This window comes from Eumetopias jubatus, unplaced genomic scaffold (assembly GCF_037043125.1).
Source record: "Eumetopias jubatus isolate StellerSeaLion01/CBP00866 unplaced genomic scaffold, mEumJub1_p1.0 scaffold_4, whole genome shotgun sequence".
Classification (NCBI taxonomy): Eukaryota; Metazoa; Chordata; class Mammalia; order Carnivora; family Otariidae; genus Eumetopias; species Eumetopias jubatus.
In genome coordinates, this window is record NW_028274810.1 from 141,513,763 (window position 1) to 141,529,388 (window position 15,626).

The window sequence follows — 15,626 nt, forward strand, 5'->3', positions numbered from 1 at the left end:
AGACTACCAGCATATAAAGACTGATAAAACATCACAAAAGGACTTCTGTGACACACCTAGACATCTAGGCTGTATATAAATGCAGTAGAGAGGCACTGATGAATATTGACAACTTTAAAATAGATTTGTGTATTAGAGTGTTGTAGTATTATGGAAGTTGAGTTAGAGGAGGTGAGCCTGAAAGTGGAGATACCTATTTAGAAACAAATAATCAAGGAAAATATAATAAAGGCATGAAACAGTGAAGCAATAATGAAGATGGAGAGGCGACAGATTTCAAAGATCTTTGGGAGATAATAATGACAGGATTTGGTAACTGATTATATTTGAGAGCTGAGGGAGAAAAAGGAAATTAGAATGATCCCCCCCCACACACACACACCAAGCTTTATTAACAAATGTTTATTGGCTAACAACTATGTGCCTGGTACTGCCCTGGGCATAAAAAGATGATTAAACTTGGCCCATGACTTCAAAGAAACCAATGATACCAAGGAGAAAGTAGAGATTAGTAACTAGTGTTGCATATCAGAAACATTATAAAATAGTTATATACAGAATGCTATAACAACTGAGAGAAGAGACAGCTAACAAATGTATCAAAGGACTGTATCTCTTCATGGCAATGGAGGTGGGCACAAAACTGCTCACCAGGTAAAGAGTAAGGGCATGTGCATAATCAAAGAATTAAAGGAAAAAAAGAATTAAAGAACATGACATACAGAGGGATTCATTAAAAGATTACTGTGGATATATTGAAGAAAGTAGATTGTGAATACCTCAAGTCATGGTCCATTCACATTCACAATCCCAATAAATTTTTACTGAACCACAGTGTATCCAGCAAACAGATGGCATATCCAAACTGAGTAACTAGTGTTTAATAAAGAGACTATTTTACAAAGGTGTGGGCGGGGTTTAAGGAAACCAACAAGCAGTATGGGGGGCTGGCAACAGTGAAAAGCAATTTCCAGAACCAGAAGAAAGTAGTTATACTAAGAGGGCCAGCAAATGGAACTGTTGTTTTCAGTAGAAAGACACAACCAACTGCAAAGTCCTGCTCTGAAGGAAGCCTGGGAACAAATAATATGACCTCACTGTCCTCCTTTCCCTCCAAACCACAAATATCTCACGACACAGAACCCAACTGAAAGTCAGAACCAAGAGAGCCCACTGGTGCAATCCATAGAGGTCACCCTCCCACTGTATACAGCAAAGTGAGGGAAAAGTCGTGGAGTAGGAGTAGATCTACAAGGGTGAATGAAAAAATAAGTAACACGCAGTAATAAAAGTTCAACGACATTCAACTATATCTCTTTCTGGTCTTATAAAATTCGCTTCCAATTTTATAAACCTTCCTAACCTTTAGTTCGGAAATGGAATTTAACCATTAACCTTCAACCTGCAAAACTTCTAACACGAGACTTCAGTTTATTCTAAAATATATTGGAGGATTGCAAATTTTTCTGTCTCATCATGAAGTCTGTGTCCTATATCTGCTTCCAGAGCAAGTATCTGTTTTATGATTCAGTAGATGTACCTTCTTGCACACTCAATTAACAAATCCCCAGTTGGGGTACAGTCCAGTTGTCACCAAGCAGATAGAACAGACCCTTCCTGGTAAATTCTGTATTCAAGAATCCTATGGCTGAGTTAAGACTTAAGTTAGCTTAGACCAGACAATTGTTAAAGAGAAATCAACCTGTGGTAATAAAGTTCAGTACCACGGAAGTACTTCCGGAGTCGACCAATGCAGATGGGACCTTTAAAGCTTTCCCAAAGTTGTTTTTTGGGGTTTTTTTAATTTATTTAAATTCAATTAGCCAACTTATAGGGCATCGCTAGTTTCAGATGTAGTGTTCAACAATCCATCAGTTGAGTACAACACCCAGTGCTCATCACATCACGTGCCCTCCTTAATGCCCATCACCCAATTACCCCACCCACCTCCCCTCTAGCAACCCTCAGTTTGTTTCCTAGAGTTAAGAGTCTCTCATGGTTTTTCTCCCTCTCTGATGACTTCCCATTCTGTTTTCCCTCCCTTCCCCTATGGTCCTCTGCCCTGTTCCTTATGTTCCACATATGAGTGAAATCATATGATAACTGTCTTTCTCTGACTGACTTATTTCACTCAGCATAATACCCTCCAGTTCCATCCATATCGGTGTAAATGGTAAGTACTCATCCTTTCTGATGGCTGAGTAAAGCTTTCCCAGAGTTAAATAAATAACAGATAATAAGGGAACTGATATTACTTAAGATAGCCACAGTTAAAGATACACACCTAAAATCAGTGACTTAACACAGAAATGTATCTCTTATTCATATAAAGTCTAATGCAGCGGTGGGGGGAGAGGGTGGAGGCCGGGGTAGGGAGGTTAAGTCATCAGCCAGAACTTAATCACATGAACCCATTTAGAAACCAAGAAAGCTGGAAAAGGTAGTCCAGGGCTGGGCAGCTGGGCAGCAACAACTCTGTGAAAGAGGAATGTAAATCTTTGATGAAAACCTAGCTATTTCCACTACAAAATTCATTTTTTACAAAAAAAAATTGTGCAAATAAAAGCATTAATTCTTTCAGCTTTTAGTCAAAAAGAATTCTGTGTGATGTGATGTATGATGAAACAGATTGTTCATATATGTGCCTGAGAAGTAAACCCTTTACCAAAACCCCCATTATGATTATTCTGTTATCTAGCTATATTGTTTAGTATAAACCTTTTTTCCCAGTTTTAGCATCTCAGAAGCCTAGTTGCAGGATGCATGAAACTGCTAAGTTATTTTCCCCTTACAGCTAAACATAAACTTAGTTGGGGAAAAAAAAAAGCTGCCTAAGTGCATAGTGAGTTCCATCTTACTCCTGTGCCTGAAAGGGCATTTAACCAGCATCTTTGTTTAGCAGAACCTACCAAATTGTATGTGTGTGTTACATAAGAATGTTAAATGTTTACAATCTATAAACTGTATATAAGTTCTTAACTCTAAATGCCAGATAATATGCTATATGATATGGAAAATACAAATTAGAGCTTTTTGACATGTATATATAACATAGATATAATACATGTTCATAATACATAAACTGTATAAAAGTTGTCCATTCTTAGCCTAACTTACACTATCTAGTTGCCTACAGTTTTGGTGGGTAACAACAGTTCTAGAGAGAAGTAGGTAAAATAATATTATATCATTCCTCGGTCTATAGACCTGTTCTTAACTTTTCCCTTTCTATAATCCTATTTCTAATCCTATTTCTGAAACTACCCATCACAAAATCCAACAAAACTAATCTCTCTCTCTCATAACACAACACTGTCTGAAATCTGCAATAATTCACTAATATAAAGAGGAACAGAATCTTCACCAACCACAATGTCATTCCATAGCTAATATCTTCCCTATATTTCCCTAAACTACACTCACATTTCCAAAATTCCCTAGGAGGTGATGTAGGAATACATACAAAAAAGGAAATTTGTAGGGCATCTGGGTGGCTCAGTCATTAAGGGTCTGCCTTCAGCTCAGGTCATGATCCCAGGGTCCTGGGATCAATCCCTGCAATGGGCTCCCTGCTGAGCGGGAAGCCTGCTTCTCCCTCTCCCACTCCCTCTGCTTGTGTTCCCTCTCTCGCTGTGTCTCTCTCTGTCAAATAAATAAATAAAATCTTAAAAAAAAAGAGAATTTAAAAGGACAAAATGTCTGACACCCTCTAACAATACCAAAGAGACAACACTCTCACTTGATTAGTCTGACATATTTTTTACTATGGTCATGATGTACTAAAAACACCTTTACTGTGTTTTTTCATGACACTTTATATTTCAATGTGTTCATATGATTATGGTTGGCCTCTGACTGTCTGTCTCTGGGGAGAATTGTTTCTATCCAAAACATTCTGTACATCACTTACCATTCAGCTCTGTTAAGCACATTGGAAATTTACAAACACTTCGAAATTAAAGTAATAATTTTGAAAGCAAAATATTCCTTATATTAAACAAATTAAAATTTCAAAATGACATATCACAATATTCTTCTGATTTCTAGTCAAAACAGATATGTGCTTAATCTGAAAGAAAGAGGCGCTGTAATCATACACAAATACTATAAGTTTGCTTCGAGCAATATAAGCAAAATTGGATATATGTTTAAAAATTATAGTTGATTTCAAAAATAAGGGCACGACTACCTAAGCAAACCTTTTTCTTTTAGATTATTGAATTTCACCTTGAAAGCAATCAGTACCTAAATGAACACAGTATCTCATTCCCAATGTTTCATTCATTCACCCAACTAATATTTTTGAGCACTACTATGCATAAAGCATTGTGTTAGGTTAAAAGCAGAGACTGAAATGGTGAGCAAGACAGACAGGATGTTTGCTCTCTGGGAGTTTATAATCTAGCAGGGTAGACAGACCATAAAAAAACAAATTGTAAATTTTAATAAGCATAAGTGGGGAAACATTAAAGATGTTGTAGAAAAGAAGAAAGAGAACCTACTTAAGAAAGCGCCAAGAAGGAGCTCTCTAAGGACACAAACTTGAAGCTAAGGTCAGAAAGATGAGAAAGAGGCAGTCATAAAAAGATTGTGTGCATCTGAGAAACAATGCATAGGAGAAGAGCACTCTGAACTGTAATAATTCTTCAGAATCCATTAACATGATAAGATTCTCTGAGTTCTCACATATAATATGAATAAGACAAATAAATAAATACATATTTTTATTAGTAGAGTAAAAAATTGATCCCAGGCAAATCTAAGGACAATCACGGAGTAATCTGCACAAATTAGTTTCCTCACATTCACCCAAGACAATCAGTATCTTGCCGATAACCAATAATTTGGTGTATTATTTTCACTACTACCCCTTAGTTTTCAGACTCTTTAAGAATGGTTTTCACTGAGGAAACTGCTTCCAATTCATCACCTTCCCCGACCTTCTAGATAACTAATGAAGTCACTTAAAAATCTTCAGGTATTCTTCTAACTTCCCAGTAGACAAGGAAGAGAATGTCTCAATTAAAAAAAAAAAAAGGTAAGATTTCACCCAGGAATGCTATAATAATATTAAGGCCTAGAAACTGTTGTCTATAATCAGTTAATAACAACTATTTGTTGCACACTTACTTATGCCAGGACATTTAGTCTATATTGATCACAACAATCCTTCAAGGTAGGCGTTATTATTCAGATAACAGAGATGAGGAAACACGGGCTCAGAGTGCTTAACAACGTAAGTAAGACCTTACAGTTATTAATTAGTCATATAAGGTTTCAAGTCAAAATCTATCTGATTCCTCACACTTGCCTCCATTACCTCTCTCTTTGTCACACAGTATGATTAGTTCCTTATCAATATATACTGTCAACAAAAAGATATTATTTAATTGTCCTAGTTACTTTAAAATACAGAATATATGTAATTTATTATGTACTATCTCATAAAATGCCAATCAATGTTTTAGAATGCATTTTAAATTCTTAGAAACTATAGGTTTTCAATTTTTGACAATGGCCATGGCTATTTACGTGTACAATAATGATTTTTATTTAGAAGTCTTCATGATTAAATTGCATCTATTATTTGACATGCCTTTTTCTTAAAATTTCATTTAGCTGTAAGAAGACAATATGGTAGTTTTTTAAATATTAGAATGAAGATCATTCTAACTACATCATAAACCCCAAGGCCATAAAAAAGTAATAAATTCAAACACTTTTTAAAAAAATCCTGACCAATAAAAAAAGGTCATAAAACAAATGACAATAAAAAGAGCTTCTACAAATCACTAAAAATGACCAACAGAAAAACAAGACTTTAAACAAATATAAAAGGCTCTCAGCCTCACTGATAAGAAAACTTCAATTAAATCTACAATGGCATATTTTTCACCAAAATATTGGCAAAGATTATCACACACTGAATTGGAAAGGATGTAGGAGTCTCCCTAGTTTATGTCACTTAGGCATACTTATTCTATGAAAGTAAATTTGGCAATATTTATTAAAATTTAAAATACAACTGACCTTTTGACCCAACAATGCATTTCTAGGAATGTATTCCAAAGATATATTCACATACATAGGAAATGATATATGTACAAAGATATTTATCGCAGTGCTGTTTCTAATGGCAAAATAATTAGAATCAACCTAAATATCCAAAAATAGAGTTCTAGTTAAAGAAATTACAGAGTATTCACAAAATGAGATATTATGCAGCCATTAAAATGACTGAGAAAACTATATATTAATGGGTGTGGAACTGATCTCCTAAAGAGTAAACCACAGTACACATTTGTGTTTTTTATATGTACACATATACATCCATATATCTGTGTGCACACACATACACATACATATGTGTGATGTATACACATATCTACTCCTACATAAAGAATATCTCTAAAATGGTATACAATAAACTGGCAAGAGTCGTTGCCTCTAGCTTGGGGAAAAACACAGCTAAGAAATTTTGTACTGTAGGTATATATTATCCATTAAATAAAGAAGCTTATAAATTGACTTTGAAAAATACTCTTAAATTATTTTTAAAAATCTAGAACTGCTCATCTATGTTTTAAATGTAAGTTAAATTGTCACTCTGATCTATCATGAAACTTTTACTCATTGTCTTCCTTTATTTGGGGAGTAAATTATCTCTTTGACATTAACAGAAAATCCAAACTAAGAATAAAAAGATAATTTACACATCAAGAAACATAATTTCTAATTTGATATAAAAAAACCCTCATCTGAAAGACTATAACATGCACTAGTAGAAACTCAATAAATATTTACTGAATGAATACTTTTCTATTGATTTCAGTGGTTTTGCTTTTCTCATGCATTTTTTTCACAATACCACAACAACAACAGCAACAAAACCACTGAAAACTACAAACTTAATAAATTATGCTTTTCTTGCAAAGAAATTATTCTTCATTTTCCCAACAAAATTGTAATCTGCCTCATTAACATTACCACAAGTCATAGCAACATTACTCATTAGGTACCTAATATGTGCAGGTGTTAAAGATGCTGCAAAACAGAAACTTCAAAGAAGAGTACATTTTTATTCTTGCCCTCAAGAAGCTTACAATCTTGAAAGACAAGGCTTAAAAATATTAATAAGTAAAAGAACATTATAGATTTTACCAGTAGATTGAGTTATCAAAACTAAAACTATAAAAGGATTTTCATGTAAGGATAAAAAAGTAATTACTGATCTATAGAGGGATCTACTGAGATATAAAAATGCTTCCAAACTTTTAGTATCTTAATCCCATGTAAAATGAAATTACTTGATGGTGACAGAAGATTTCTTGAGTATGTGGATGTTCAGCAAGGCTTTGAAGAAATTGCTAAAAATTAAATATAAATAGTTCTTAATTAATCTCTTCCCAAAGAGAGAGATTACTATAGTAATGGTCTCAATAGTGGTCTCAATCGCCTTTGATTGCTCACCTCTCTCATTAAAAACATCTCAGGCATGAACTTCTTAATATGTGCATATTTATTCACAAATTATATGCATCTTAATATTGTCAATCTATATATTAAATATCAGTAAAACTGAATTTCTTTTTCAAATAAAAATAGAAACAGAAATAGAAGTTTTAATATTCTCTTCCTGTACTCCAACATACCATCTTGTGATATACTTTGGTATGCACACCCCATTCTGTACGAATACTTAGTATGAAAATATTTTCATCCAATGGTTTCAGTTTTTCACACATCAAACTTATCTTCTAATATAGTTGTTACAAGCAGCAGACATGAATTTGATTTTCAGTTTCTCTCTGCCCATGACCTTCTCTCAGAATAGATGTTAACATGCAATTAAATGGACATCACTAAAGAAAAACAAAGGATAATGTAGTCTTGACCAGATGAACAGTCCCTAAAACTTAATGAGAAATAGTAATCATTGAAGAATACTAGTATCATTTTTTCTTACATATAGTATTTATAACTTAATACCCAATATAATATTACTTAATAAATTATAAAATTCTTCAAAACTATCTTTATTATAATTCTATCATAAAGTCTATTCTTTTCCTCATTTTCCTTGCCTCACCTTACTTTATTACAAAAGCCAAAAACATTTTTAAACAACATTTAAAATTAAATGTTTTATGCTTTAACCTCCAAAAAACTTCTTGTTAAAATGAATATAAAAATAGTTCTGAAACCATGTAGGCCACTTTGAGGTATGACTCCTTCCAAGACTATTAGGTAGAAATGCAAATAGATATTTAAAATAAATATGAACAGACTTTTCATCAATGTAATTTCATAGACTGTATGAGTGTATGTTTAGAGAATGTTTTTACCTAAACTGTGCAATTATGAATGCATTAACATTATATGTATTTGCATAGTATGTGGGTTTACATAGAAATGTATGTAATATACCTACGTGAAAAACCCTTTCACAACATTTTCCTAATGGAATATACTGGTCACTCTGAGTAATTCTTAATTTAGTATTCAAAAGTTCATTTACATTTCTATATATCAGAACAAGAGTGAACTAGCCAGTAAATACTATGATTTAGCATACTACAAAGAAATAAAAACACATTGTACATTTAAATATATGGGTCAAAGAAATAAAACTACCTTTTATTTGACATCATTTTGGCACCACTAATTTTACTGCAATTATAGTAAGAAGTATAGATTCATATATCTAAATGTCACACTCTTAAGTTATCAAAAGCTTGGTATTGTCAGTATATATAGTTAAAGCAAAGTGAGTAGAATGCTCAAAAAGCTTTTAAAAGTAATGCTTTATTCCTCCATTAATTAAAATAAGCTACTTAATCTCTTAACAGTTTTTCATTTCCCAAGGCTACTAATAAATCATATTCCCAAACAAGTCTCCAAACCCAGAAATTAGCTTTGAAAAAGTAATTCTTCTTCATTCCAGTTAATATGTCAGGAACATTTGCTCTCTTAGTGCTTCAATATTTTTTGAGAAATTGTGTTTTTCTCAGATATTTGATACATTTGTTATCACAATTTATAGTATTTTTCATTAAAATATGAAAATATATATGTATAGACAGAAGTTTGTTTCTTTATAAGTGTATTAAAGAATACTGAATTGAACCTGTTTTTAAAATTTACATGACTAGAGGTCATGTATTAGTTCCTTCATAGAGGAACTCTACTCTTTCAATTGTGTGTTTCTGTGGAGAATATAGGAAAAGTGTATTTGATAACACCCAGAAGAACCATCCCACCTTTAACATATAAACTGTACAAGTTAATCTCTTAGTAAGTAATTCATTTCAAGTAAAAAGAAAAAAGTTGAGTTGGAAAAACATAAAAAGGTTACGCGTCTTCTGCACAATCTCTTTCATACAGTAACTGAGAAATCAAATGCCCATAAAACATTTAAAAGCAAACCTGTAGAAACAAATCTCTTTGCTAGACTGAAAGGAGTCTCAAAGCTGTATTTCTGTCTGGACAGTTCCCTGGTGCTGAAGTTACACAGAGCTAAACCGATGCCTGGGTGCTGCTTTTACTATCCCACCCTCGTCAAAATCCCGGCCGCCTACGCTATGAACACGAGTACTAGAACTTTGCAAGGTAGGAAGCATCCCAAACTGCAGTAATGGTAGGAAAGGGAGCCTCTTCAGAGTCTCTTCAGGATTAAACAGATTTACTAGTTGCAAACAGAAAGAGCAGCAGAGTGCAGGGTGTTAGAACCCGCCGAGGGGGAGGGGCTGGAAGATGGCGGCGGCCGCACACCCACCCGAGACGTGCCAGAGCTTAGGCCCCTCGCCTGCACCGCCGCCCTCCTGCCCGCAGCGACGGTGGGCAGCTCTGCTCGTCTCCGCGTTGGAGGCAGAGCCGCCCTGCGGAAACGCGGGACGAGACGCCCCGGCTGCGCCCGCATCCCCGGCGGCGCGCCTTCGCCCGGGTCCCGGCCGGGGAGCACCTGTGCACGGCCATATTGGATTCATTGCCCCAGTCACTGCCTCCGCACGGGGGCGGCTGGAAAGGAGAGGGGACGCGCGGAGCCTGGTTTCAGCTTCAGCCCCGTGGGGGCCCTGGAGCCCACCTGGCCCGCGGGGGAAGCCGGAAGGACGCCCGGGAAAATTACAACGTCCAAGGGCTCGCCACCCTCATCTCAACCGGCCTCGGCGCCCTCTCTCCCCGACACACACCCCCGCACTCTGACACCCAGAAAGCAGCCCCGGCGGCCGCCGGCGGCCGCAACCCTCGTGGCCCAGGCGCCGCCGGCTGGAGGGCGGGCGGCGATCCCGGGCGCGCAGGCGGCCGCAGGGCAGCGGCCGTGGGGGCGGAGGGTAGGGAGGGAGGCGGGAAGATGGAGCCGGGTCCTTACTTGAGCACCGACTGCTCCTTCTCCTCTTCTTTCTTCTGCCGATCCATGACGGCCAGGATGATTTTCCTCTCCTCCTCCGTGAGGTGGCTGAGGTCGGGCATCTCGGGCTGCAGGGGCGGCTGAGAAGCCGCCGGGGTGGGAGCCGGGCGGCCCCGCGGCCCGACAGGAGCCGACATGTTTGGTGGAGCTTAACCACCCTAGGGAAGCAGGGAGGCAACTCCACTGGCGGCGGCAGCGGCACCCGCGCGGGCGGCTGGGGCAGCCTCCGGCGCTGGGACAAATACATACAAATCAATGGCCTTCAATCCGAGGCGACAGCCCCCCTCCCCCAAGAAAGAAAGAGCCGGGGCGGGGGGGGAGGGCGAGCTCAGGGGGAGTGAGGGCTGAGGAGTGCGCTCCGGGAAATGTTTCTTCTTCCCGGGGGCGAAGGGCTGGCAAGTGAGCGGTTTGGCAGAGAGGAGCGGGAGGCCGGGCCGGGACGCGCGGTGTGCGCGGAGCGGCGGGGGAGGGTGGTGGAGTAAGGTGGCGGGGACCGCTAAGGGTGGGGTGACTGGAAGGAGCGGGCGGGAGGGCGGCGCGCCGGCCGGGGCGCGAGTGTGTCCGGCGGGGGCGCGCGCCGCCGCGGAGGGGAAAGGGGTTAGCTGCGAACTGGCCCCCTGGGGGAGTCCCGGGAACTCGCTCCAGGCGCTGGGAGGCAGCGTCCTGCCAGCCGGAGGGGCGCCGAGGCGGGAGCCGAGAGGGTAGGTAAGGAAACAGGGGCTAATTTTCCAGAGAAGCAGCTCAGCTGTCCCGCCGACTGACGCGTCACTGGGCTTCCAGGCGCCGCGGAGGGAGGACCCCTCCAGAAACAACCGCGAAAGGGCCGCGGGGCCGAGGACAGCCGCCGGAGACCGCTCCGGGCTAGAGCGGAGAAGCGAAAGCGAGGAAGGGATGACAAGGGCTCGCGGCGGAGATTCCCGGGGCCCATTGGCTGCCAACGCCCGGATCCGAGCGAGCTCCGACGCGTAGCAGGGTCGGGTGCTGGTGTTCCCTCATCACGCGCCTGCCGGCGAACCCTCAGCCGCCGCCGCCCCTTGGGTCCCTGGAGTCGGCGCCGAGGGCCGACTCCCTACGCCGCTGCTGCCGCTGCCGCCGCCGCCAGCGCCTCCTCCGCCCCTCCGCCTCCCGGGCTCCTCCCGCGGGGGCCGCGTCACCTCCCGGCCGCCCAGGCCAGGGCACGGCGAGCACCCCTCCCGAGCGCGACCTGTGGGCTGGGGGCGGGCGGGGAGGGGGGGTGGGGAGCGAGTTTTCGGGGGGGGAGGGGTTGGAGAACGAGAGCCTGTGAGGGGGCGCCTGAGAAGTCGAGAGTCGGGGCGAAGAGTGAGCCTTGGTAGATGGGGGCGCCCTGGGGGTCAGGTCGGGCGGTAAAGGAGTGGGAGCCTGGGGGCAGGGGAGGAGATGGGGTGTGACTGGGAAGTGGGGGCACCTATGGTTTTAGAAAGGAGGGAACTGTTCGGAATAAGGGGGAGGATGTCCAGGTGTCGGGCTTGGAGGTGTAAGAGTGAGTGCGTGGAGGGACTCCCGAGGTGTCGTGGGTGGGGTCCTGGAAGGAGGGTCCCCTTGGGTGCCAGGGGTGAGGGGTCTCGCCAGGGTTCCTTAAAAGGAGGGAGAGGGAGCTATGAGCAAGTAGGGAATGCAGGTGATGTCGAGGACCAGGAACCCTGTGCAGGAGGTGGGAGTTGGGGAGGGGAGGATGAGGAAGTTCTGGAAAACTGAAGGCTTTTGGCCAAGAATGCGTGGAGAGGTACTGAGGGGACAACGTGGGAGAGCGCGGAGAAGTGGGGAGATGAGATTGGGGGAGTTAGGGTTTGTCTGGGAGAGGTGTGAGGATGAAGAGGAGCCAGGAAGCTGTGAGGGTGCTAGGATAATCCGGAGGGTGAGAATGAGCCTGAGCTTGAGCCAAGGGCTGCGATCTATTTGGCCCTTCCTTGGGGGGGCCTAGTCTAGAGAGAAGAGGCAGAGAAGCGAGGGGATCAAGTTAGCGTCTGCGTCTGTTTTTAGAGGCACAGAGATGGATTCAGTGAAAGATACGGAGAACCAGCTGCGGGAGAATGGCAGTGGCTGCCGCCGCCTTCTCTGAACCCAGCTGAGCGCAGTCCGGACAACCCTCCGGGTGGGGGCAGGACTGGGAGCGAGCTGGGAGGGGTGGAGGAGAAGCCCCATGGCCTTGACTGGGGGAGCATCACTGGTGACCATCCTCTTCTGGGCGCTCTCCACAAGAGAGTTGGGGAGTGTGTGTGTGTGTGTGTGTGTGTGTGTGTGTGTGTGTGTGTGTGTATTATGTGCACACCCCTACCTCACCTTCCACACTTGCAGTGTTTAGTACCAGGCCAGATTATGGTCAGATGAGTAGTGTAAGGCCTTTGGGGATTGTATTATATTTACCTTCTTGGTGTGTAGTAAGCACTCTCCCTCCTGCCTCTGTTCCCCAGGTACCATATGACTAACTCCCAATTTAAGAGAGCTGGGGACAGACAAAGCAGCCCTAGAAGTCTCCTGTGACTTCTAAGCTTAAATGTCTGTGTTTCTTTTCTCCTATGCCTTGTAATTGGGAAGAGGGAAGAAGGAAAAGTTTACTTAAGTGCTGTTTTTTTAACTCCCTTGCTTCAAACCAAAAGAGCATACTCCAAATGATTCCTTTTTCATCTTTTTAGAGCTAAGCAAACTAAAAGAGATCATATGTATCCCAATTTACTACATCAAAAACTAATGATGAAATGTATGATGATTAACATAACATAATAATAAAAAATTTTGTTTTAGTTGAGAGTTAGAGAATTTAATAAATCTCTAAGCCAACCTCATCATCCTGTGGGAAATTGAAGACTTAAAAATCAGCCAGCTAGTAAATGGCAGCACTACAACTAGAACCTAGATATTTTTACTCCAATGTGAAACCATGGTGGTTTTCAACCCTGGCTGCACATTAAAATTATCTGGGTCACTTTTCAAAAATACCACCTGGGTCCAACCCTAGATCAAATGAATCCATCTCTGGGGTTAGGACCCTGGCCTGGTCATGGGTATATTTTGACACTCCCTAAGTGACTAATGTACAACAAAGGTTCAGAATTACACCGTGAGCATCGCAAAATAGAAAACAGGAGGAACTGGGAAGTGGAAAACAAGAACACTTCTTTTAGTTATTTTAGGTTGAGTACGTAAAGGTAAACTTGAAAGTGGTTGTCCAAATTAAACAGTTTTGGTGTTCCTTTTACAGTAGAGCCACATCCTGGACCCTGCACTATTTTCTACCAGTAACATAGCATGCTGGGTGCCAATGGCTGTGTTTCCCTACACCCCCACTGCCTCTCACCTTCCTGGAGACACTGTGAAATACAATGCATAGGAGATGGTATCATTGGGACAGCTGACTTCTTACAGGATTGAAACAGAAGTGAGTGATCTTACTGTGTTTCATTTTTACATTTCTTTACTACAATACATGATTTTCCTATTAAAGGGAATCCTGAGGAAGTATCTTAAAATCATCTCCTACCTTGATTCATGTATCTTTCCAAGATAAAAATGTGTCAGACTATATATCATATGGATAAAATATCACATAGAGGGGCGCCTGGGTGGCTCAGTCATTAAGTGTCTGCCTTCGGCTCAGGTCATGGTCCCAGGGTCCTGGGATCGAGCCCCACATCAGGCCCTCTGCTTGGTGGGAAGCCTACCTCTCCCTCTCCCACTCCCCCTGCTTGTGTTACCTCTCTCGCTGTGTCTCTGTCAAATAAATAAAATCTTTAAAAAATATATATATCACATAGAATTTTTAATGGGCTACTTTTCAAAGTAATAGGCCCAATTTAATGTAAGATTGCTATGCTCAGAACTAAAAGTACCTTCAAAATACCTCTATCCTTCAAAAGATCTCTATCTTTTGATCTATAGTCTGAATCTTAGAGGCATTTTGTTTTGTTTGTTCTGGTTTCGTATTTACTTAAAATGTTTATCATATCTTACCGTGTCCTGTATGGCATATGTTTTGCTTGGGCATGTCCCTCAAATATATGAATTTGAGGTTGAGTTCAAACTGATTGTTCTTCTTAACCTTAGAAGTAACTGACAATCTTCATCATTGAATTCTCAAGGTCCTCTTGATAGGCTACACACCAACTCCAAAATGCAAGTCCTTTCTCCAGTTCCAATAGGGACACAAGTTTGTAAAGCCTGTAAGTCTGTGGACTTTAATTTTTACATGTGAGTAAGAGCTACTTGTAATCTACTGAATAAGTCATATGAGGCATATCTAAACTAAAATCATAAACTAATCACTAGAATTTACTGAGGACTCAGTACTCTGCTAAGATTATCTGGCTCCCTGAAATGCTTGAAATCACTGCAGCTTTCTTACTGTACATGAATGTACGTAGGTGGTTGGTATTTCTGTAGTTTCTCCTAACACATCTCCCTGCTTGTATCCTTGCAGCTCTACAGTCTTTTCTCAACACAGCATGAAGAGCAAGCCTCCTAAAACATTAATCAAATCATATCACTCCACTGGTCAAAATCTTGTGGTGGCTCTCCATATTCAGTAAGTCAAAGTTAAACTCTTTAATTGGCCTACAAGTCCCACATAATCTCACTGACCTCATCCACTACTTTCTTTCAGGCTTTCCTCTAGCTGTTCCCTCTGCCTAGAACACTCTTCACTGAAGTATTCACTGGCTGACTTCCTCTGCTCCTTCAAACTTTTGCTCAGTTATTCATCCTATTTAATATTCCAGTCTGCCCTGCTGCTCCCTGGTTGCTCCAATCTCCATTACTGTACCCTACTTTTCTTTTTTCCATAGCACTGGCCATTCTCTGGCAACTTTTACTCCTCATTCACTAATATCCCAATACTAACGTATATCATTAGTTATCAACTTCCCTCTACTGGAACATAAGCATATGCACAGAGCAAGATTTTTACTCATGTAGCCCAAACACCTAGACAGTACATAGCACATTGTAGGTGTTCCAACAAACACCTGTTGAATGAATTTCTGGAGAGAGAATTTGTCATCATTATTGGTTTAAGTTGGGCAGGAGAAAGGGGAAAAAGCATTCTCAAAAGAGGGAAATGCAGGACAGAGAAGTAAGATCTAAACTTTGTCAAGGTATATAGGTTCCTCTACAGTTCATCTCCTGCCTACCTTACCTCTAGGCTTTTCTCCAATCCAACCTACCAACATATTCCCCTCTTCATCCATGACAACCTTCGTGCACT

At 41.1% G+C, this 15,626-nt stretch overlaps 1 protein-coding gene across 26 annotated transcripts in view; it reads right to left on the minus strand.

Annotated features, from left to right (window-relative positions):
* The window catches only part of RIMS2 (regulating synaptic membrane exocytosis 2), a 585,834-nt gene extending 575,289 nt beyond the window's left edge, over positions 1 to 10,545 (minus strand). For all 26 annotated transcript variants that reach the window (XM_028109995.2, XM_028109857.2, XM_028109910.2 and 23 more), the window contains exon 1: positions 10,370 to 10,545. In XM_028109995.2, coding sequence (XP_027965796.1) covers positions 10,370 to 10,545 — 176 coding nt within the window. The remainder of the gene's footprint in view (positions 1 to 10,369) is intronic.
* Between the last annotated feature and the right edge of the window lie 5,081 nt (positions 10,546 to 15,626).